The sequence below is a fragment of the Stegostoma tigrinum genome, chromosome 13 (genome assembly GCF_030684315.1).
Source record: "Stegostoma tigrinum isolate sSteTig4 chromosome 13, sSteTig4.hap1, whole genome shotgun sequence".
NCBI classification, from domain to species: domain Eukaryota; kingdom Metazoa; phylum Chordata; class Chondrichthyes; order Orectolobiformes; family Stegostomatidae; genus Stegostoma; species Stegostoma tigrinum.
This window is the reverse complement of record NC_081366.1, coordinates 43,291,235-43,316,578: the sequence shown is the minus strand read 5'-3', so window position 1 is coordinate 43,316,578 and position 25,344 is coordinate 43,291,235. Positions and strand designations below refer to the sequence as shown.

Sequence of the window (25,344 nt, the reverse complement as noted above, 5' to 3'; positions counted from 1 at the left end):
TTTACGATCTGAACCGATATATTAGGAGGAAGATTTTATTATTTAACTATAACTGGTGTTTACCAACGAGATTAGTAACCCTGGGCAAATCTCCCCTCTAGTGTTGGTGGGTAGTGGTGATGATGTTGTTGAAGAACGATGCTACCATCCCCTCCAAGATATGCTAAAATGGGCCCCACGTGGGAATTAGAAAAAGTCGTGAAAGCTTTTGTAGTTTTCACAGAACAAGGTTCAGTCTCCAGACTATATAGTGAGGCACCATTTACTTCCAACAGCCAGCAGGTATGTACAGCCTCTCAGTTCATGTATCATACAGAATTCTGCTAAGCCAAATACAATAAAGGTTCTACCTAGGAATCACATTCTAGAGCATTTTATCTGATTAGAAAATCATATCCCAAAAAGTTTTTCAGAAAATTTGTGGCTCGGGTTGTGACTGAGGTAGTAGACTTGCTCACCAAGCTGGTATGTTTTGTTTAATACAAACATTTTGTCACCCTACTAGGTGACATTGTCAGTGTGCCTCTGGTGAAGTGTTGATGTGCTGTCCTGCTTGTTATTTATATAACAGGCTGCAGCCACCCAGGATTTTGCAAAGCAGAACAGGAGCACTTATACAGAGTTTTTAATAGGAATAGATACCCAAAAAGCACAATCCACCATTCTCTCCTCAACAGACCACAACAAGAAGGCACAACATGGCCAGACACTCTAGTCACCCTATCGTACATCAGAGACATATCAGAAAGAACCACAACATTACTCATACCGCTAAGTCTGAGCTCACAAACCAATGATCACCCTACACAGCTACTGATGGAAAGGATCCCATACCCACAACCAATAAAACTAACATCATATACAAAATACCATGCACGGACTGTGAGCACCATTACATAGGCCCAACTGGAAGAAGACTGGCAATAAGGATACACAAACACCAACCAGCCACCAAGAGACATGACCAATTCTCACTGGTCTCAATACACATGGCAAAGGAGGGACATGAATTTGACTGGGACAACATATCCACAACAGCACAAGCCAAACAGAGACATACCAGGAATTCCTGGAGGCCTGGCATTCCAACTGGGACTCCATCAACGAGCACATTGAAATGGACCCAATATACAAACCACTAAAAAACAGAATCGGAAGTGATGCCAACCATCCCATCAAACTGAGGCATATAAATAACAAACGAGACAGAACACTAACGTTTCACTGGACGCGCACTGATGATATTACCTACCAGGGCGACAACACATCTGCAACCAAACACACCAGCTTGGTGAGCAAGTCTACGACCTCAATTGCATCCCTAACATGGAAACCAGCAAGAATATGGAATCTAGCTTAATCTCTGATCATTTCACAGCTGCATACAAGACTTGTTGTGGGATATTGCAGGATGAATTTTTAACCCAGGCTACTTTGTGCATAGAAGGTGGAGCATATAGACTAATATATTTTCAAGGTACACATACAAGAATTATTTGTTAAACATTTCAGCCAGCTAATTTGGCATTGAATCTAAAAAGTATTTCTTTAGTGCAATGACAAATAGAGTGAATCAGCAGCTTTTTTTTTATGTTCTTTAAGTAAACAACAGATAATCTCACCAAGGTCACAGATTACCTCCAATCAATTTAGATCATACGACCATAAAACAATTAGGCCTAGGAACAGAATTAGGCATTCAGCCCATTGTGTCAGCTCCATATTTTGTCATGGCTGATATGTTTCTCAGTCCCATTTTTCTGCCTTCTCTCCATAGCCCTTGATCGCTTGCTAATGAAGAATCTATTTATCTCTCTTAAATATACTTGATGACTTGACCTCCTTAGCATTCTGCGGAAATGAGTTCCTCAGGTTCACCACCCTCTAGTTGAAGAAATTCTTCCTCATCTTAGCTCCAAAGTGTTGTCCGTTCTCTCTGAGACTATGCCTTCAGGGCTGAGTCTCTCCTACTAGTGAAAACATCTCTACATTCACTCTATCCAATCCTGTCAGTGTTCTATAAGTTTCAATGAGACTCCCACGCCCCTCACCACCACTGCCCCCCACTTCCTAAATCCCATCAAGTACTGACCCAGACTCCTCAACCACTCCTCGTTTGACAAGCCCTTCATCCCAGGGATCATTTTTGTGAACTTCCTCTGGAACCCTCCAACGCCAGCACATCCTATAGATATGGAGCTCAAAACAGCTTATGATATCCCAAATGAGCCTTTTACAACTTCCACAGTTCATCACTGCTCTTGTATTTTTACCATGTTGAAATGAATGCTAACATTGCATTTGCCTTCGCAACTGTGAAATGACGATACAATATTCATGTCATCAGGAATAATTATTTCATAAAGTATTTAATGTGCCTCATAACTCTTGAAAAGCCATGTTTCTTGCCTCTATGCTGTTTAACATAACACCTTTCCTAGTAACATTAAAAATTCAATGTCTGGGGAGAGAAAATATTTGAAAATATCTATTCCTGATTGATTTGTTAGTGCAATGGTAAGTGTTCTTTACAATTTAAATTAATACAATATAACACCAAGTATCAATTTCAGTGAAACAGTAGTTGAGAGTGAGTTTGGCCAGTTACCAGTTAAATGCCTGGATCACTTAGCTCACCATGCGGTAAAATGGTATTTTGTTCATAGCAGCTGCTGGATGATTCATAGAGCAACATTGGCAATTCAAAGCAGGCAAAGATCAAGACTGCCACACATAATGAACTTGAAGTTCGCAATGAATCTTTTTCTTTAACTTGATACAGAAGAAATAATATGGGCTTTGGAATGAAGGAAGGGTTGATGTTATTTTGTGATGTGTGTTTGGCTTCAGTAGGTTATTTGTAACTTATGAGGCCATACTTATGTTATCAGTCATAACATAAGAACTAGACGTGCATAACATGGCATTAGAAGATCCAACAAATGTTTATTAGTTCACTAATAGATGCAAATAATTCATTCACAGGTCCATCCATGTCAGGTTTGATATTAAATTATTTGGCTACCAAACATAACGTGTTTCCATCAGTGTGTCATGCTTCAGGTGTTTAAGCTCGGATCGAATGTGAGACCTCAGGTCACAGGCAGTGATAAAGTGATAAGCAAACATTTTAAAGACATATTGACAAATAGTGTGAGACATAACATCATTTAGTTATAACCCGCCATCATAAATGACGTTGGGCGATTATGTGCATAAAAGTTTATTCAAACGTTACCAAAGCAGACACTCTTGGAAAGGGCAAGTGACTACTAATGACTTCCAGTACAGAATCTTGGAATATTTACATGCACATTGGTAAGATCATGTTGTACTATGAAAGACCAAAGTGAACATGACCTGCTCTTTTCCACTCACCCAAGCAATTTGCTATGTTTATGCATTTAGATGACTGATGTAAAAGCTTTCCTCACACGAGTTTCCACTTAGCCACAGTTGGTGATTTAGGTTTAAATTGTGTCCAAAGTTGCACCAGTTCAGAGTAATTCCTTTCTTTGATTTCTGCTGAAACTTATTTGTGTACTGCTGAATGTAAAGCCAGTGCAATTAGGCAGCATTTTAGAAGTTCTCTTCAAAAGTTGCTTTCAAAACTTTTCAAATATACCTATTAGTGACCCGGAACGAACAAAAATATTTTGATTTGAGTTTCTGACAAAGTCTGCATGTGCGAACAATTAGTGGAAACCACTGACTTGGTCAGTATTGTGGGCAGGGCCTGCTTCAAGTTTTAAGCCGACTGAAAAAAAATTACAGAAACATAAGTTACAACAGATGGAATTTGCACTTAAAATTCAGTAATTACTGTACTTGTACTGATTTCCCGATCCTGAGATTCATTACACAAAATAAATCACTGCAACCTAGAAAAAAGCACCAAGCCACTTAATAACCATACAAGGTATCTGGAAAGTTTTTTTTCTTTAGCATGGGTAATAACATAATCCTTTAGTTTCAGGGAGAGTAATGAATAATAATTACTGAAGAACAATACAATTGTCATCCATTTATCCTTCAGGAAAAATCAGAAGCCATGCATGACTTTGCTCGCAGTGAGCATGTAGCACACAAAGAATTTTTAACATCAACTAAATTTGAAAATAATTCAAAACAAGCCATCTGCTGAAAAGATTTCACTGACTATCCCATTTGCTTTTGTGACATTTGAAATTTTTGCAATGAGGCAAGTGCTGTTTGTGTGTAAAAATAAGAAAATAAAATTATTAATCCCCTTGCATTTAATCGGTGTGTGTGGATGTAGAACTGTGGCACCTTTCGTACAACTACTTGTGTTACTGGATAGTAGTTTTATGGGCGTTGTGAAAAAAAATGCTGCAGAACACTTATTCTGTACTGGAGGGCTCCTGTGCTCATTTCCTGTGATCTTCAGAACCACATAGAAAATTCTTTTGGAAGAATACCTAGGGAAGGAAAGGACCTTCCATGTAAAATTAAAGAAGAATAACTTGTAGACCACCACATGCACTTTTACTGAGCTAATATACAAACAGGGAAAAAAAGATGCTGGATTAGAACTGGGACTCAGAAAGCGATGAAACCATAATCAGATATAACAAATGTTTTCCCACAGGAAAGAGCCAGAAATTAGAAAGATAATTGGCATACCTGTCCTGTAAATATTTTGCTTCCTTGTTATGTTCATGCCTGTGTTGTGAATAAATTAGGCTAATTAAAATTTGGGATCAGTAATGGATTTCAGATTGCCATTGATCATTGCAGTTCATTTAATTTTATTTCTTTCTTATTTTAAACATAAACTGTGACAAAATATGACCAAATTACAATTGATAATTCCTTTCAATTATTACCATATGTTGTGTTTCTGCTCTTGAATCAAGGCTCGGTGGGACCTTCTCAGGATAAGCATAATGCAGGATAATAATTGCTCTGTGGCTGGAGAATGCATAATTAACTGATACAAAATAATTTACCAGAAACATAAATTACTGGAGAAACTCTACAGGCCTGTCAGCATCTGTGTGAAGAATGCAGAGTTAACATTTCAAATCTTGTGACTCTTCATCAGAACCATTAATCATTAAGGAAAACTAATATTTGCGCTCAAGTCAAAGTGGGGAGTATAAGGAAAGGGGAGAGGTGAGCTGGTAGGCGGTGACAGCCCAGAGAGAGATGTGAAAGGTGTAGTAAACAAAGAGATAATGGATAGCAGGCCAGGACAGAAGAAAAGCTGAATAAGAGATAATAAGAGTGAGAGTGAGAAAATGGGTAAGCTTGAAATCTCTCGCTCTCTCTCTCTTGCTCTTGCTGTCTCTTGCTGTCTTTCTCTCCATCTCGTTCTCTGTCTCTCTCTCGCTCCTTCTGGCCTCTGTCTCTACCTGTCTGCTCATCCTACCCTAATACTACCATCAGCTTTGTCTTCAGCATTAATACCAGTTCTGATGAAGGGTCACCGGGCTTAGAATGTCACCTCTGGCAGCATCTGTGGCAAGAAAGCAGACCTGACGAGTTTTTCTGCTTTTGTTTCAGATCTCCAGTATCCACTGTTCTTTGTTTTATAAAATAATTAAATATGTTCTAAGCTGCAGGACTAAACTAATGAGAAGAAATGTCAATAAGTTAAAAATTAAAGCAGACCAATTTGTATGAATCTAAATGTTATATTTGATGTTACTTTAAAGTCAATAATCAATGTGTTTGTAAACCACCCCATTTGCTATGGACCAGACCAAGCCCTCTTCAAATATATATAACCTAGGCCCTAACTTTTATTTTATTAAAAGGCAATTGTAAAGAGCTGTGTTCTGATGTAATTTGATTGGCCACACCACTTGGCTTTAAGCAAAATACGCTTTATTCTTACGCTCAGTTAAAATACAAACAGAAGAAACTTTAACTCAATGGGAAAACTTAACAGAATAATAGATTATTTAACTGATAAACAACAACAGCTCCAATGTAGTAATATCCCATAAAGGCACCATTGGCAAAGGCAAGTTCAGTCAAATGGATTGCCCTATATGTGATCTTTCTCCAGTCCAGGAGAAAAGGACACAAAGCCAAAATTTGGGCAGAGAGAAAGAACTCCAGCTTTTTGCTGTGGCCATGAGAGATGTAAAGCAGCTTCCACAACCAACTTCAAAGCCCAACTACTGGAAGCTAAATTAAAATCCTGGTTCTGTGGCAATCAGACTCCACCCATTCATGCTGCTTCTACCATTTAAAACAAAATGCCGATGGCTTCACGATGTTTATTAGCTTGAAAGAGATGACTTGGCTCCTCTGGCTTAAAACGTCTCTCAAAACAAAAGGACAAAATACACCTCTCAAAGCCATAGTATTATCACACACTGATGAATATACACATTCAAGGTATTTCTTCTTTAATTCAAAAACAAGATTTTTTAGGCTACAATATCCATTTCTGAAGCAGTTTCATTATAGAGATGTAGAATTCTACAGCACGGGAAACAGACCCTCTGGCCCAACTCATCCATGCCAACCAGTTATCCTAAATTCATCTAGGCCTATTTGCCAACGTTTGACCCACAGCCCTCTAAACCCTCCCTATTCATATACCAATTCAGACACCTTTAAATGCTGTAATTGTACCCCCCACCACCACTTCCTCTGGTGGTTCCTTCCGTACACATCCCATCCTCTGTGTCAAAAGGTTACCCTCAGGTCCTTTTTAAATCTATCCCCTCTCCCCGAAAAACCTATGCCCTCTTGTTCTTTTTGATTATATTAACAATCTAAATGAAACAAATCTCAATTCCATTCAAAAAAAATCCAAAAGATCCAAATTGCAATGTATGATCCTTCCTGCCATCCTTCTCTTCACCATAGTTAGAACCACAAAGGTGAAACCATAACTGAAAGAAAGACCATTAAAAGAAGTATTGTCAAAATTTGTCAGAATTTCCTAATAAAGTTAGATCTTAACATTTGACTTGTTAAATGATAAGGCACTTCAAATGAGCTAGATTTAAATATTGCTAGAAAAAAGAGAAATATTGCCAAAGCTTTCCCATCTTGCAGTTAACTGAATAAGACCTTCTGACCAAAGAGCTAAAACATGTCACTCAAGGAATTGTGATTGATCTGATAATCCTCAACTCCACTTTACTGTCTTTTCCACATAACTCTTTATTCCCTTTCTGATGTTGGATGGATCTGGCATGTTTTGCAGTTATACAGGGTCTGGGTAAGGCCACACCAGGAATATTGTGTGCAGTTTTGGTATCATTTTCTGAGGAAGGATGCTCTTGCTCCCGAGGGAGTGCAGCGAAGGTTTACCAGGCTGATTCCAGGGATGGCAGGTCTGACATATGAGGAGAGATTAACTAGGTTAGGATTGTTTTTGCTGGAGTTCAAAAAAATGAGGGGGCATCGGGTAGAGACTCCTAAAATTCCAATAAGACTAGACAGAATAAATGCAGGAAGGTTCTTCCAGATGACAGGTGCGTCCAGAACCAAGGATTCATGGTGGGCGATTGAGGATGGAGATAAGGAGACATTCTTTTACCCAAAGAGTCGTAAGCCTATGCCAAAACATTGAATGTGTTCAAGAGACTGCTAGGTATAGCATGGTGGGCAAGTGGGATCAACGATTAAGGGGAGAAAGCAAGATTAGGCTATTATGTTGGATGATCAGCCTCATCATCAAGATGAATGGCCTCCTCCTGCTCATATCTTCTATGTTTCTATGGCTTCATGAAAAACGGGCACACTGATAATGACTTCCTTCCCTTGCTGTGGGTCCCTGCCTTGTGATGCTATGCCACGACCTCCATCTTGCTGTCACTTGACTGTAGCCTGGGTCAATTGTTGATCCCACATCTCTGGTGGGAGTTGAACTGGCATCAACCACGCCCATGGTGATACTGCTGAACAATGGATTACTGCTGACCTCTGACCTTCAGCAGCTCTCTTAGTTCATGGGGGAATTGGGAGGAGAGGTGGTGTGGTTGATGGGATTTATTACTCCATGGATCTTGACCCCAGAAAGGGAGCGACACTTAATTGTCATGCTTTCCTGAATGGAAATATGTTGAGATTTTAGCCAGGTCTCCAGCGCTCAGAGGCTTGTTGTTTTCATTAAATAGTGCCTATTTTGCATCCTTTCCACAATTTAGTTCACTTGGGATGCGGAGTCCTGTATTGCACACAATAGTCTAACTGAGATTTATTTTGTATTATTATTTCCTGACTCATACACTCTAAGTCTTGTGCTATAAGCTACACATTTGTTAGTTATTTTTATCATCATTGTCTCTTGTCAAAATCTGATTCTGATCAAATTTTGTTATCTTGCACAAGAACTAATGAGACTATTGTCTGCAGTGTGATGTCTTAAATGTTTTGTAAATTTCTGGTTCTATTTAGTCATTCACAAAGCTATGGGTCTTAAGCAGTCATAATTTCATACCAAAATGAAAATAAAAAAAATGGTCATGGGATACTGAAGGAATAGTTATTTTTATACTGTTAAGAAAGTCTGGAGTAAATTTTCTGCCCTTATGCCAAGTGCATAACCTCGCTTTCACTTAATGGGAAATTGAAAACATAGAATTCATAATTTACCATTCATGAACATTAATGGGTTTTAAAAAAAGCCATTGACCATGCCTGCATCATTCCTTCCAGCAGTAAATAAGCAGAAATTTACTTCCATATGTATTCAAAATTGCAGAGAACTTATAGCATTCAGTTCAGGTAGCCAGGCAATTCAAAATCCTATTCAAATGAAAATTGTGCGATAATAAGCTAATATAGTGAATTTCCAATGTACATTTAAAGAAACTTATGTTCATTAACAATGAACAGAATCTTCTCACCTTACTCCTGCCAGTACAGTGGATCAGTTTTCAGGGTTCTAAAAGCTTGCCTAATAGTGCTCTTTACCAGTTCAAAATAAATGTCAACCTGTCTGAGACTCCCTAGCCAACTGGGAAGTGGCAATGAACAGAACAATTCTATCAAGGAAGCATTCCTAATTAGTAGGATCATGATGTGGATCAGAAAATCTCAGCTGGGATTTTCAGGCTGCAGCAGTAGCAGGGATGGAGAGGAAATCTGGAAGCTGGACTTCAGATCACTCACCATTCCTGGAGGTTCTCCCGTATCTGAGACGCTGCAGTGAGTTGAGTGCTCCCAAGGGCAGTCAGCAGAGGATAGCATCCCGATCAAATAGTTAGGATTGAAGTGGCGAAGGAAGTCAGCAGCAGGAATATGGACGACTATGCACCAAGATGATCTTAAGAAGTTGAGAAAGGTAAGTGTATAACACTTGCAAGTGCCAAGCCCCACTTTCTCATTGGCATTGCATTCTTCTACACAGCCTACCCTAGAACAACACTTTACATCGCTCCACTGATTGCTCCCTCTACAGGCACTTCATGAACTGCCGAAAGTTATTGTGTGTTGATGGGAATGTGGAATTTAAAACAGATCAGCCGCCATCTTACTGAATGGTGACTTCAGCTCGGATTTTATTTCCACACAGCCTCAAGCCATTGTTATCTCACATTTATGCTTCAGAGTCACTCTTTGGAAAGGTGTTCTTCGTTCTTTCTCACAGAAGCCATTTCAAACACACACCCTCTGTGTATTGTCTCCTTGCAGCAGAGAAAGGCAGGTAGGACATAGGGATGATTGGACTCCTGTGATAGGATCCTTGTCAGCCACTATCAGTGTTTTTTGCTTGCTCCGCTGGGAGACAACTATTGGCGATCTTATGAGTGTCTAATCCTCTTGAGACACAGTGTGCTGCTCTGAAGTTTTGATCATCCTTCGCCTATAGTCCGAATGTTGAAATTTTTGCAACCGTCCAATGAGATCCAGGCATCCATCCCATTTGCCTTGTGAGGACCACATGACTGAGGAAATACGTGAGTTTCCTTCCAAGAAGTTGACAGTTGGAGGGAGGCACTCTCTCAGAGAATTACTTTGAGCTGTGCTCTCTCAATGACCATGGCTGGAGGTCTTTGTGATCAAAGCCTTTCACAGTTTGATCTTCAATGAAGAAGCTTTTCCTACTGTGCCCTCATCTTGGTGACCCAGGTGAGAAACCGGTTTATCAGAAAATAGGTTCCAGAGTTGATTAATTTTGACTTAAACTTTCAATCTATGTATAATTGCATCTTAAAGTTCTTAATATCTGAATTACCTGTCTAACTAATCTCTGAATTATCTGTGTACCTCACCAGAGAATGCAGGATCCTGACCTGATATAAACTTCTGGGGCATTCACCATTCTTTGCTCCCAAACATGCTCCACCATTCTGGGAAAGTGCTTCACTCTTGTTGATATTTATGTTGCTTCATGATATTAATAGATGAAAAGCCTCACCATATATGACAAACGTTTAAGTAAAACAGATATTATCTTTACAATAGTTGACTTTGGAGTGATAAAGACATGAATCAGTGTTTTAACACAGATGAGCTGAGATTGAGGCAGAGGCACATGATATTGATGTGATGGACAGAATTTAATGCCCTTAACAGATGTGGGAAGGAAATTTGGCCAGTGGTGCTGTCAAATGAAGCAGGAGGAATCAGAATGGTGTGGTGATTCTACTACTTATCCAACGTTCCCCTGTTAAGTTTGAACTGGACTTTCCAATAATTATAGATCATTTATGGGTCTTGTACCAGAATTGGGGTGGGTGGGAATTGTAATAAAGGACTAACTTTTGGTGTCTAACAAGCTCAATAATATGCTATTTAGTAACTTTAAAATGATGGATGGTATTCTGCTCACATACCTGTAATTTGGAAGTCTGATGTTATTGACATTGCATTGCTGTCATAGCAACACTGCACCCTGAACTATGGCCACTTTATTTAGCCCCATGAGAGGAGAAAATTCATCACATTTACCAAGGTTTAGGCTGTGGGCTTTAACTATGATTGTGTAAATTTAAATCGAGTGAGAAGCTTAGGAAGGATATGAGAGCAGTGAATTTGAAGAAATGGAGACAAAGATTTAACTAACTAAAAATGAGGAGCTGTGTAGTGCTGGGAAGAGCAGTTGGTAACAGGAATTTATTCATTGTACTGCATTTTCATTTTAATTTGAGAGTCACTTTAGGTAAGCATTTTGATTACACTGTTGCAGCTAATGGGGTTTTTATTCCATTGCTTCCTCTTTTATTGCTTTTTATACTCATGCAGTGAGTATAAAAGTTTGCAGCCCCAAAAACCAAAGGACATGATGTTTATTAACTACTTTGTCACCATCACACATGATGATAACTGCGATCATTCATACGGATCATTACATTTGTTTCCAGTCATTAACCATCTTAAATGCACGATTCCAGCTAATGTTCCATTTGTTGAAATTACAAAAAGTGGTAAATGTAGTTGTGTAAAAGCACAAGAATGTTGTCAAGAACCCATCCAAAGGTGAGATGGTCTTATTGCATGGACCTAAATTCTTAAAGCTTGGGGTTGTCAGGAAGTTGCCTTCTTCAGTTTTCATCCCCCATGGTCTCCAGTAGGAGTACAGCTAGGAGACAAAATCTGAAGTGTCACTCTCTGGAATGGGCATCAAGCCCTGTGCTGTTGACTGCAAATCAATCCAAACCAGACAACTTGCTTCCCATGGAGTCCAAGTTGCTGTGGCAAGTGCAATTTCATACGCATGCTGTAGTCAAAAGCTATAGACACTAATGATCGAGGCTTCAATTTTCTTTCCATCGCATGGCTGATCAGGAAGCTTTTCCATTCTTACCATTGCTACTGGCTTTTGCTGGAAGGATTTCAGATTTGGTTAGGTTATGAGACACCATCCTTGGCCACCAAATCATGAACAGGAATTTGAATTGAGACCGCTGGCTCAGTGGCAGGGACCTCAAAGCCACCTTGTCAAGAGTGTCTAGAAATAAACTAATTATTGCTCTTGAGCAACATTCAGGTTAAATAATCCGTAACAATGCATGAAATCCCCATATAAGGTTTTTATTCTCAAATGCCATCAAATAAATATCTTGTACTTGGGATTTTTCTAGCATAATAATGGCAGAAAATTAGTCTTTAATATCGAACATCTCTTTTGTTGGAGAAATCAGATTCAAAACACAGAACTAAATAGATGTGCTTGGCTGAAAACAATTTAAAGAGAGAATATTAATGAATTGTTATTCATTTGATGTTATTTGTCTGATATGTAATATGGGTATCAATACAAAGGAAGTATTACCCTGAGGTCAGAAAGCAAAAACAACATTCACTAAGCAAAAGTGCTTCACATTTTAAAAGAAACTTCATTATAATAAGAAAAATACTACTTTGTTGTTAAACTGTTGCTCTCGTGGCCATTAACATTATTTGTACATTGAGACATTCAGCTTAGTTTGAATGTGTATCGGAATATCTTTGGAGCAGGATGCTGCTTAGCCTGCTGTGTTCATCCAGCTTTACACTTTGTTATCTCGGATTCTCCAACACCTGCAGTTCCCATTATGGTGGAATGTCTTTCCGTCTTTCTCCAAGAGAAAACACACTAAGGGCAACAGAAACATTTGATAAATTGAAATATATATTGTCTATGTGGATTGTCAACTGTTATGATTTGATCCCTGCAGAACTGAATCTATTACGACATGTTGAACTCGAATTATTTTTATTCCCTCAAGGATGTGAAGCAGGCAGACTTTCAATATATGGAGCCAAACCATTGTGGCACATCTTTAGCAGGACCTTGTGCGTTTAAAATTCCTTATCTGATCCGACAGAAGATTTGTAGCAGTCTGGATATTCCAAATTCAAGAGGAAGCGACTGGAGAATGCTGGCATATAAATTGAAATTAGACCGGTGAGTCCCAGAAGATTTATACAATCATATGTTTTTGTATCTATAACTGAACACTGAATGAAAATTTCATCTAATGCCACTCCTGTATATTCTCTCTGCGGCTCTCTACTCCCTTTCTTTTCAGATAACAATCCATTCCCATCTGAATACCTTGATGAAATCTACCCCAACCACAATCTCAGTCACTACATTTCAAATTCTGACCACTCACTGCATGAAAAGGCTTTTCCTTATATCACCATTGCCGTCTTACTCTTGAATCTTGCACCAATGAAAGCAGCTTTTCTCTATCTACACTGTCCAGCCCTCTTAATATTATGAAAACATTTATAAAACCTCCTTTTCTCCTAGGAAAACATCCTAGCTTCTTTAGCATAACTTTTTTCCCACTTTATAAGAACATAAAGTGTAGGAGCAGAAATTGGTCATTCAGCTAATTGAATGGCAAAGCAGATTCAATGAGATCAATAGTGATCTGATAATCCTCATTTCCATTTCCCTGCCTTTTCTTTATAACCCTTCATTCCCTTACTGATTAAAAACCTGTCTATTTCTGCCTTGAATATACTTAATGACCTAACCTCTGAGATTATGCCCTCTGTTCCTAGACAGTCCCAATAGGAGAAACGGTCTTTCCGCAGCTACTCAGTAAGTCCTATAAGAATATTGTGCATTTCAGTAAGGTCATTTCACATCATCTATATTTCAACGAGTACAACCTAACCTACACAGCCTGTGTTATTTAGATAGTATGTTCATACTCTGGCATCAGATTCGTGAACCTTCTGTGGCATGTGTCCAATGCCAGTATATCTTCCATTAATTAAGAGCCCTAAAACTTTTCACAGTTTTCTGGATGTGGCCTGATTCATGCCTTATATAGTTTTAACAAAAACTTCCTACTGTATTTTTAAATTTTAATCTCTTTGAAATAAATGTTTGCTTCAACACAGTTCTGAACATAGTTTGAGTTCTGAAGAAAGGTCACCGGACCCAAAACATTAACTCTGTTTCTTCCTTCACCGATGCTGCCAGACCCGCTGAGCTTTTCCAGCAACTTTGATTTTGTTCCTGATTTATAGCAACCGCAGTTCTTTAAATTTTTATTATATTTGCCTTCTCTATTGCCTGGTGAACATGGATTCTAACTGTTTGTGATTTATTGATTAGGATACCCAAATTACTCTTTTTCTGTAGCTTTCTGCAACCTTTCTCCATCTAAATAATATTCAGCTCTTCTATTCTTCTTGCCAAGGTGTATAAGCTTGTATTTTCCCAAATTATATTCCATCTGCCAAGCTTTTGTCCACGTGCTTAACCTGTCTATATCCTGATGCAGATTCTTTGAGTTATCCTAATCACATGTCTTCCTGTAGATTTTTATATCATCCACAAGCTTAGCAATATTACATTCATTTTCCGCATCCAAGCCATTAATATATGTTGTAAATAATTGTGGCCCTAAAACTGTTTCCATCAGTAACAGATTACCATCCTGAACAAGCTCCCTTATCTAACCTCTGTGTTCAGTTATTTAGTTAATTCTCTATCCATGCTAATGTATTACCTCAAGCACCATGGGCTGTTAAGTTATTAAGCAGCCTAGTAGTGTAGAACCTTGCCAAACACCACCTTAAAATCCAAATATATTATATCCACTGCTTCCCTGATATCTATCCTGCTTGTAACCTTCTCAAAGAATCTTAATATATTTGGCAAGCAAGATTTCCCCTGCATTAAGCCATGATGGCTCTGATTGGTCATATTAAGTATTTCTAAATGGCTTGTGATTACATCCTTTATAAAAGACTAACATTTTCCCCATAATAGATGTTAAGCTATTTTTGAACTTGCCTTTTAAAATAAAACCATTACATTGGCAGTTTTAAGTGACTTACTGGCCTTTAGCCCCATTAGTTTCCCTAGCACTCTTTTACTGATAGTAATTATTATATGTATAGCCTCTCCTCCTATTCCGCCTTGATTAGTTAGTAACTTTGGAATGCTATTACTGTCTTCTACTGTGAAGACTGGTGCAATAATATTTTCAATTCCTCTGCCTTTGTTGTCTCCCCATTATTAATTCACTGGCCTCATTCTGTAAGGGACATATATTCACTTTGGCTTCTCGTTTCCTTTCTGTATGTTTAAATAAGTTTTGCTGTCTCTCTTAATTTTATTTGCAAGTTTACCCTCACAGCTAATTTTCTCCCTGTGTATTTTTTTGCCCATCTGTTGTGAGTTTTTAAAAACTTTCCCATTCTTTGGCTTGCAAGGGGAGGAAAATTAGTGGTGTGCTTTTTCCTTTCAGCTTTTCTGCTATCTTTAACTTCCTTGGTTAGCCATTGTTGACTTATGGAATCCCTACAGTGTGAAAACAGGCCCTTCAGCCCAACAAGTCCACGCCAAAGCTCAGAACATGCCCTCTCAACCCATCGGCCTATAACCCACCTAATCTGCACAGCCATGAACACCTTGGGCAATTTAGCGTGGCTAATCCACCTACCCTGCACATCTTTGGACTGTGGGAGGCAACTGGAGCGGCCAGAGGGTACCCACACTGACAAGGGGAGAATGTGCAAACTCCACACAGACAGTCACCCGAGGCTGGAATCGAACCTTGGTCCCTGGTGCTGTGAGGCAGCAGTGCTAACCACTGAGCCACCGTGCTGCCCTAATCTTATCTCTTTATCTCCTTCCGAGAATCCTTTTCCCTCACTGGATTTCAATGATGTTGTGAGCCATTTGCCATTTGCTTCAATGTCAAACACACGTCCTCAACTGTCTTTGCTGCTAAGCTCCTTTCGCAGTTCACCCCAGCCAGATCTGTCCATGATACTCTGTAATTGCTTTTATTTAAGGTTAGCATAGTTGTTTCCAACCCAAGCTTCTCCCACTCACACGGAGTGTTAAATCCTACCATGTTATGGTCACTGTTTCTTTAGCCTTTTTTTTTACTCCAATGTCATATTTTAAACCTGGCACTTTATACATCATCAGATGCAAAATAAAATGATCCCTACTTGGATCAACCATATTTTCTTTGTGGAAAAAATCCTGATTACACTTCAAGAATATTTCCTCATTCCTTCTTTGCCAATCTGACTATCCCAATCTACATGGATATTAAAGTCACCCATAATGAATGTACTACCTTTGTTACATCCCTTATTATCTTCTGATTTGTTATCTCGCCCACCATATAGCTACTGTTATCTACTATTAAGGTATGTTTTCTCCCATTCATAAACTCTTCATGAGTTTATTTTGAAGATTTTGCATAAGCTCCAGGGAAGGTAGATTACCTGAGCTTTAGTCAGTATTATCTCAGCTTCTAAGACTTAAAGCTCATCAAAGCAAAGCAGTGGAAGATGTGCATATGTGGCAAATTTATTTGGTGAAATTACTGTATAGAGAAATGTCAAGGGTAACCATATCTACATGATTGCCTTTTTGAACTTGCAAGTGCTATAGACATGAAAGATGTTCTGTATTTGCACCATTCTGAAAGTAAATGTTACAGTCGAAGAGTACTCAAACTTACTAATGTATCAGCTTTGAAACACTTTTGATTTTGTATTTTAACAGGTATCTGACTTACTTTGCATCTAAAGCTAGTCCAACCTCCGTGATTCTTGATTTATGGGAAGCTCAGCACTTTCATAACGGCAACCTGAACCATCTTGCCATGATCATGGCAGAAATGGGAAAACAAGAACCAATGATATTTGTTGTGTCAGAAGCAGAATGCTGAGTTGGTTGGAAAATGTTATTGACCTGTTTTGAAAATTCATTTTTTGAGAACATTCATTTAGAATTCACCGAAGTCTTGCTTAAGCAGTAATCAATTCATCCTAAACAAGATTAATATATTTTCGGTGAATTAAGCCTTCTATGTAGATTTGCTAATTTTGTGAACAAATATTCACGAATGAATTTGATTTTGTATTGTTAAGTATGTTCATTACTTCAAAACAAAACTTCAATAGCATTTCTATTTGACTCTTTAAGGCTCATATGATAAACATACAAATTGAAGTGACACAGAGCAAAATGATAAAGAAATGCTAGAGCCAATCCTTACCCTGTTGTTAAATTAACAAATTTCAGTTGCAGTAAAACATCACAAACCTAATCTAGAGAATGGAAACATCAGCCAAGGTGCCGACTCTTGATTAGCTAATTAAACTTGCTTTCCACACAAAAACTTCTAGCAATTAAAGGCAAGATTGACTAAGCTAGTATTACGCCATAGTCAAATATTCCACAAATAAGAATTGGCATTTTGTTGAGCTGATGGAATAATTCTATACAAACTCAAGACAATAATTAAAAATTATTGAAGGGTATCTTCAGCATCATTATCTGGCTGAAATGGTGCAGCAGATAATAAGCAGTTGGTGAACACCCCTAATTTTTGAGAATCATATTCAAAATCTTCACTAAGATGTTCTATATCCAACTTTATGACATCAGCCAACTTACCTTTTGTTTCTGCCGATCTGTTGCAGGACCTACCATTCATGCTCTATTCTGGACTATTCTAAAACACCCCTCACTGATCCCTTATGTTTTCCTTATATGAACATGAGGTAATCTAAAATTCTGTCTGTGTCACTGCTTGTGTCAAGTCCTGTTCTTTGATCACCCTTGTGCTCACTGATCTTCATTTGGCTCCTGGCCTAACAATATCCTGACTTTACTATTCCCATTCTTGTTTTCAAATCATTCCCATGAACTCACATGTTCCCGTCCCTATCTCCTCTAGTCCTACAAGACTGAGGTAGGGTGCTGGTCTAATTCTGGCCTCTTGGGCATCACAGATTATAATTGATTTGCCATTAATGGCCATAAACTCTAGCATACCCACCCCACACGTCTCAAAATATGTATTACAGTTTTCTCCTTGAAGATACTCTTTAAAGTATATATGTTTGCCCAAGCATTTGTCATCTGACCTGATATCTCCTTGGTGTCATACTTGGTTTTATGATCGTCCTGTGAAGTTTCTTAGAATGTTATCAACACAATACAAATGTAGGTTGTTGTTGCTGTTGTTCAATGTTGCATAGGCAATCTATCCTTTCAGTTAATAGTTTGGATAGTGAAGGTGAAAATGACTTCTAGAGTTATTGCCAATTGCAAGGTTGGTAATCTAATGTGTTCAAAAAGGTCAATATGTCTTTTTTTTTACCAAATGTACTTTAAAACAAGCATATGCCATGCTATCAATAGTTATCTCAGTATTTTTTTGACCATCTCAGTAAAATTTATATGGCATTTCAAATTAAGCTTATTTTCCTGTGAACATGCAGTGACAAAACAGCACGTGTATTCAGGACAGTCAATTTTCAGTGTAAGAGATCAAGGACACTATAAGTGAACTATGAGGAAGGGTCACCAGACTCGAAGCATTAACTCTGATTTTTTTTCTTCCGAGATGCTGCCAGACTTGCTGAGCTTTTCCTGCAATTTCTGTTTTTATAAGTTAACTATGTGTACAACTATAGAGTACACCAAAATTTCCTCAGTATTTTGGATTCAATTTTGGAAAACCCTCACTAAAGCCCTCTGGTAGTAATGCTGCCCAACCTAAATGGAAAACCACAGAGTGCACAAATGTCCTGAAACAAAGACTGAGAAAGCTGGTGAAATTCAGTAATTCTGGCAGCATCTGTGAAAAGAGAAACAAGAGTTAAAGTTTGGAGTCTTGAAAACAAAAATTGCTGGAAAATCTCAGCAGATCTGGCAGCATCTGTGAAGAGAGATCAGAATTAACATTTTGGGTCAAGTGAGTCTTCCTCAGAACTAATGAAAGCTAGGAAAATGTCAGTTTTCTCTTGACAGATGCTGCTAGACCTGAGTTTTTCCAGAAATTTGTGTTTTTGTTTCTGAATTACAGCATCTGCAGTCCTTTCAGTTTTTATGACTCAAGTTTGGTTCTGAAGAAGAATCATGCCAAGTTGAAATGTAACTCTGCTTCTGTTTCCACAGATGCTGCCAGACCTACTGAGTTTCTCCGTCATTCTGTTTGTTTCAGATTTCCAGCATCTGCAGTATTTTCTTTTTACACAATATTCTGAATTTATGGAAATCATAAACAGTTTTTCAAATTTTTACCTAAACATAGCCAGAGCTACAGTAATACTTCTCCTTTATGGCAATTCTAAGTTCATTTGATTTTATTTTATTCTCACTTAAACCAACCATATATTTTCTGTATTATTGTTTTATTTAGATCTAATGACTTTTTTTTGTTTCTAACACTTTTTGGTATGTTTTGTTCACTGAACCTCAGAAAAAGTTATATATTTGTATTTGGTTCCTTTAAAAATAATGGATAGATATCAACAGGATATGACACAGAGAAAGGGAATGGCCCAAGGAAGAATTTTTTTATGAATGTGGAATTAGATCTGCATTCTGGAATTTTAAAATTATACATTGATGTTAATTGGAAATACAATGAATTGACTTTATTTTAGAATGTTTTGGATCATTTTGTTTGGAATGTTGCTTGTGATTGGATGTTGTGGATTGTCTAAGCTCTCAAGATGGAATTTGTCAGTGTTTTCAGAGCAGGTTGTTAGACATGGGTTCATTTGAAGTCTCCTCAGTAAGAAAGAAGTTTTTAATATTTCTCTTCCATCTTTATGACTACATGCAGAAACCAGGCAGAGATTAGCAGAATGAGAGTCCATTCCATTCATCTTCACAGTGATTCTTAGACACCAAAATTACAAGAACAAAATACACGCATCAAACAAGATTCGGGTTAACCTTAAATTTATTAAACCATCAAAACTATGTGCAAACACTTTATGATATGAATGCCACTTACAATCATTAATATAGTTTTTTGATACCACTGTTAATTGTAGGCCTGGATTGAGAGATGGCTGATCTTTCTCCTCTCCTCCTGACTGTAATGATTACCCATTGATGCTTGGTTACAGTGTCCCAGCCAAACTATCATTTATATGGGCCTCAGGGATGGATTCTGGCAACAGCCTGTTGGATTGCCTGTTTTTTATTACAAGCTTCTCTATCCTGGCTTTTAATGTCCTGACTTGTGCAGTACTGCAAGAGCAATGACAATACACTTTCGCAACCACTGCTGTTCGCAGCAAAAAGCTATGTGATTCCTCTCCCAGTGATGAGCTCACTGCCAACTCTGTTGTTCCTGATCCTTCCATTCTTGACAGAAACTGATTGTGGGTCATTGTGGCAGTTAACTTGTATTAATTTGTTATTAATGTTCTCCAAACTGGTCATAAGTTAGAGTTTCAGTAGGCTCATTTACATTTGCATTGAGGTTAACCATTCCATGTACTTCAAAGGTTCAAAGAGCTGTATAATTGTGATAATGTTGAATTAATATGGCATGGCAGGATCTGTACTCTATTGAGTGCCTTTGTCCATTAGGTTTATGCTGTTTTTGACATTCTGACAAATGACCATTATATTCTCAAGAGATATTGATTCAACCCTTAAATAAGAAGATGGCTATAAGTATTGGCACAGTCTGCCAATTGCGCTATTTCAGGAAGTTTTGGACAATTTGATAGAAGCTATAGAGTTTATTTTAATTAATTTCTTCCTGTCAGGAATAAGGAGAGCCTCTGCCAATACTGAACATTTTTTTGACTAAACTGATAGAGACTTCATAATTTGCTTTCAATCAGGAGCCTATGATACAACTAGGACCATTATTAATGTGAAATCATCGAGGTTGTGCCCAGTGCCTGACCCAACAGTAAAACCTAGACAGCCTGGTCTCTTGGATGCATTGAAGTAGTACTGAAATGAACATTCAGCTGTTGGACTTTTGTTTTATTTAGATCAAATGACTTATTTTTTGTTTCTAACATTTTTTTGGTATGTTTTGTTCACTGAACCTCAGAAAAAGTTATATATTTGTATTTGGTTCCTTTAAAAACTGGAGTATGGGAAACAGGAGTAGCAATAATATGTAACATAATGGTCCAGATTCCTCACGTTGACATTTGCTCCCATTCTAGAAACATTGTCTTTTCTATCCAAATGCATAACTAAAACCTCCAGTGTTATAACTGTAAACTTGGACTTGTGCAGCTCTGACATTCAGCCAGCATCATTAGAGGAGGCCTGTAGGCATTTTCCTTGCACTGAGCATAGAATTTGTTTAAAGAGAATCAGGTTGCCTTTAAGAGAAACGTACTGGTTGCACACGTATTGCCTCTTGGTCTCTTGTTGAGTGCTATGCAGCTCAAGTGCAAACATCAAAGTGTTTTTGTTTTTTTTGTTCTTTAGCTCCAGCCACATCAATTTTGTCCTTGGAACTCTCTGGAACATTCTCTTTTTCCAACACTGTCATGTTCTCCTTTGCTACCACCACTTCTCCTTTCTTATTTTATTCAAATGTGTTATATCAATAATTCTTAGCACACTGTCCTGAGAGCCAGACCTCTCTCATACACATATCACCATAATTCCACATAGCAATCTGCATCTGTAAACCACAAATCTTATTTACTACCTTCTGTGCATTTATATGTATGCTGGAACATGAACTGTGGTTCTCTATTCCAGTGTTAACTGTCTTTCACAGTATTTTGTGCACCTTAATATTCACTGTTGATATGCTTTCCTGATTCTCTTGTTCCCAAACCCTTGCTGATTTTGTTTAGACCCTGGCCATAACTACCATTGAAACCGTTTGCATGGAATCTGATCTGTGTTCTGTTCAGACACAAACCATTTGGCTTGCACTGATACCATCTCCTCTGGGTCCAGTCCCAGTGTCCCCAGAATTTAAGGCCCTCTCTTCCACACTATCATTTCAATCACTCATTCATCTGTCTTATTTTTTGTGCTCTCTTGTGCATGGGGTTCTTATTTTGAGTTCTTGCTCGCTAATTTTCTACCTAGCTCCATAAATTCTGATTATAGGACCACATACCCTAACCCTCCCATTCCAATCTATGTTGTTAATAATAATGTGAACCACAATTATCGTCCAGCTGATCACTTTTCCACAGAGGAGAAAAAATCCTTTAGCCACTCTGGAGCATCTTTGACCTTGGCACCATAGAGACAATATACCATGCTGGAGTCACATCTATGTTCACAGAAATGCCATTTCCCTAACTAACAAATCTTCCAAAACGTCAACCACTTGACTAGCTTCATTCCCTTGGATTAGGTCTAACACTGCCCATCTTCTAGTCAGTCTATCTACATACTGGCACAAAAACTCTCCTGAATGCCTTTCAAAAATTCCACCCTGTCTAATCCTTTCACACTAAGGCAATCATAGTTATTGTTAGCAAAGTTGAACTGCCCTACAACTATAACCCTGTTTCTTTTTCTCACTTTTCTGTGATCTATCTACATATAGTCATAGAGTCCTACAGCAAGGAGACACGCCCTTTGGCCCAAACTGGTCCATGCTGACCAACATGTCCTCCACACTAACCCTATTTCCCCGCACTTGGCCCATATCCTTCTAAACATCTCATATCCATGTATTGTCCAAATGCCTTTTAAATGTTGTTAATTTACCTGCCTCAAACACTTCTGCTAACAGCTCATTCCATATGCATATCACCGTTTGTTTAAAAATGTTGCTCTTCAGGTTCCCATGTACTCCTTCCCCTCTTACCTTAAACTGATGCCCTATAGTCCTCAATTCCCCAGCTCTGGGGAAAAGATTGATTGCATTCACCCTATTAATGCCTCTCATGATCTTATATATTTGTATAAATCCCCCCTCAGTCTCCTATGCTCGAAAGAAACAAGTCCTAGCTTCTTCAACCATTCCCTATAACTCAGAACCTTAAGTCCTGGCAACTTCCATGTAAATTTCTTCTGCATTTTTCCATTTTAATAAAATCCTTCCTATAGTAAGTTGATCAAAACTGAACACAATACTCCAAGTGTGGCCTCACCAACGTCCTTTACAATTGCAAAATAATTCACAAGTTCTATACTCAATGTGGTGACTGATGAAGGCCAGTATGCCAAAAGCCTTTTTCATTGCCCTGTCTAGCTGTGACTCCACTTTCAGAGAACAGCGCACCTGAACTCCAAGATCGCTCTGTTTCACTACACCCCTTAAAGCCCTACCATTCACCATGAAACTCCTATCTTGATTTGACGTTCCAAAATGCAACACCACACACATCTTTAATGAACTCAATTAACCATTTCTCTGCCCACTTCTCCAGCTGATCAAGATCCTGCTACAACTTCTGATAACCTTCCTCACTGTCCACAATATCACCTATTTTAGTGTTGTCTGCAATGTATCTGCTCCTCTATCTCCCTGTCACTGTTGGGAGGCCTGTAATGTAATCCCAGCAAGGTAATTGCCCCTTTTTTCTCTCTCTCTCACCAAGTGGACTCCTTTGAAGACCATTCTGGGATGTCGTCCCTTAAGATGGCAATGATGGTTTCCTTTATAAATACTGCAATGCCCATCTCTCTTACTTGCACTGACTCATAAATTAGGCCAGTGAACCTTTTTGTTAATTTCCCCTTTGGAGGTATATAACTGATTCACATTTGATAATTGCAAATCAATCTACTCCATTATGCTTTCAGCCAGAACATTCCAGATACCAGCTTGTTGTATTTTAAACAAAAAAAAATCTCACTTTGACTCTTTTTGCCAATTTTTAGTTTTTTTTATCAACTTACTGAATATTTCATCTGTGAAAATGTATTATTATGTTTTTCAAAATATGGGAATGATATAGGGACCTGATTAGTATTTCACATCCAATGCTTCATTAGTTTAATCATGTTGAACATGGAAAAGCAGTACAGTTTGATGGAGTCTCATTTTTTAAATGTTCTTTGGTTGCATTAGCATGGTTTATGTTAAAGGATTGCATGGTCACAAACATGCTTGTCAAAACAATTGTAGCCCAACACCTGTTACACTACTGGTCAATCACTCAAAGTTGAATCAGCCTTTAGATAACAGTGTATTAAAACAATTTTAATACTTAAAAATCACAACAGAAATTGTTTAGAAAATGTAATGAAACATCTAACAACATATGGTAATGATTAACTCTGCATTGTTCACATTAACAATCACTGCACATTTAGTGTACACAAAAACTGCTTTGTAATAACTATTATAAATTGCAGGGTTTGGGTCAGCAGTAAATTACCATTTCTTATTCCTTTCCCTTTTACATGCCTCCTCCCATCCCGCAAAAACGTGCTAAGCAGTATAGCCACTCTATGTTGAAAAAGTAATTTAGTAGATGGGTGGTTTTACAAATTGTAAATTTTTTGCGATGGAATCGCTTACATAATAGAAGGCTTTTGCTGGAAGGTCTTGGGAATACATGTTTTGTAGTGTTATTGTAGTAAATTTTACAACTGTGAGGATTATTAAGATGTGTGTTATTATTTTTGACGTAGTTCTTTGCCGCTTGCTGTCATTTGCTGTATATGATGTAAAAATGCTACAGAAGTACAAAAGCATTTCATGTAAATTATCATTGCAACAATGCCTTTAAATAGAATTCTTTGTATTAAAAATGTTCGAGACAAATGCTTACATTGTTTCAACAGTACCATTTTATACTACTTACTATGTATTAAGTGTATATCCTTTTTAATTAACCCTTTGAAGATGACATTACAACACCAAAACAGTAATAAAATCCACTTTATTTTAAGGCTACAGGGTACAAAACATTCTATCCAATCTTTATAGGTTTTAAGTGAAGCACTAAAAATATCTCCAGTATTCAAAGAGTTAATTAACATTGCATTGTTTCATCATATTCTATAGTAATGTATACTCTGTTTTCAGTTTAATCCAAATCTTCAAAAGTTGACTGTATGCACTGGGTACTCCAATTAGTGTCCATTCTCCATTGAGCCTGCTTTAAATTAATTTCTGTGTTTGTGCACTTTCATGATGTGTAGAAAATTAACAAGAAACAACAGCTGAGCATTTTAGATTGTTACCAATACACCAAAAGCCTTCACAAAGCAATTTGAGGCTGATAAAGCAAGTTTATGTTTAAGTGTTAACCAATAATGTAAATTTTGGTTGCAAGAAGTAAAATTGCATTTTATTCATGAAATCATAAGAAATAGTCAATATATTTTACTTAGGACTTATATTTTTCTTGTTTTGGCTTATGGTTCTGTATCTTTGTGCTGAGAAATCTTATTGCTGTTTTCAATATAACTGTTTTTAAACCCAAGTTACTGTTTATAATGCTATATAGTTAAACTTCAAAGAATCCACTGGTAATAAGAAATCAATGTTTTTCCACATGCATTTTGTTGTCCAGCTGTTGTGAAAACTACGTTGCATTTTAGATCACAGACCGAGTACAGTACTTTGAATTAATTTGGAATACAGCAGTCTGTAGATGTTCTATTTTGAAAAGTAATTCTGAAGTGCTTTCAAATATATTGGCCTTATGTATATATTCATCCACTACGGTAAATTTATGTATGTAATTTAACCCAAGACTCCAGTAAATGAAGTATATATTGTTAAATTT

At 37.7% G+C, this 25,344-nt stretch overlaps 1 protein-coding gene and 1 long non-coding RNA gene across 2 annotated transcripts in view; one reads left to right on the top strand and one right to left on the bottom strand.

The window, feature by feature from the left end:
- The window catches only part of unc5a (unc-5 netrin receptor A), an 860,398-nt gene extending 835,086 nt beyond the window's left edge, over positions 1 to 25,312 (top strand). The window contains exons 15-16 of the mRNA XM_048542935.2: positions 12,645 to 12,823; positions 16,412 to 25,312. Of these exons, the coding sequence (XP_048398892.2) occupies positions 12,645 to 12,823; positions 16,412 to 16,577 (345 nt within the window). The 3' untranslated portion in view covers positions 16,578 to 25,312. The remainder of the gene's footprint in view (positions 1 to 12,644; positions 12,824 to 16,411) is intronic.
- LOC125458070 (uncharacterized) lies at positions 3,018 to 9,895 on the bottom strand. Its single transcript, XR_007248744.2, has 3 exons — positions 9,103 to 9,895; positions 4,645 to 4,683; positions 3,018 to 3,757 (listed from the first exon to the last, which is right to left on the bottom strand). It is a non-coding gene; the product is annotated as an uncharacterized LOC125458070 (long non-coding RNA).
- Positions 25,313 to 25,344: the final 32 nt, after the last annotated feature.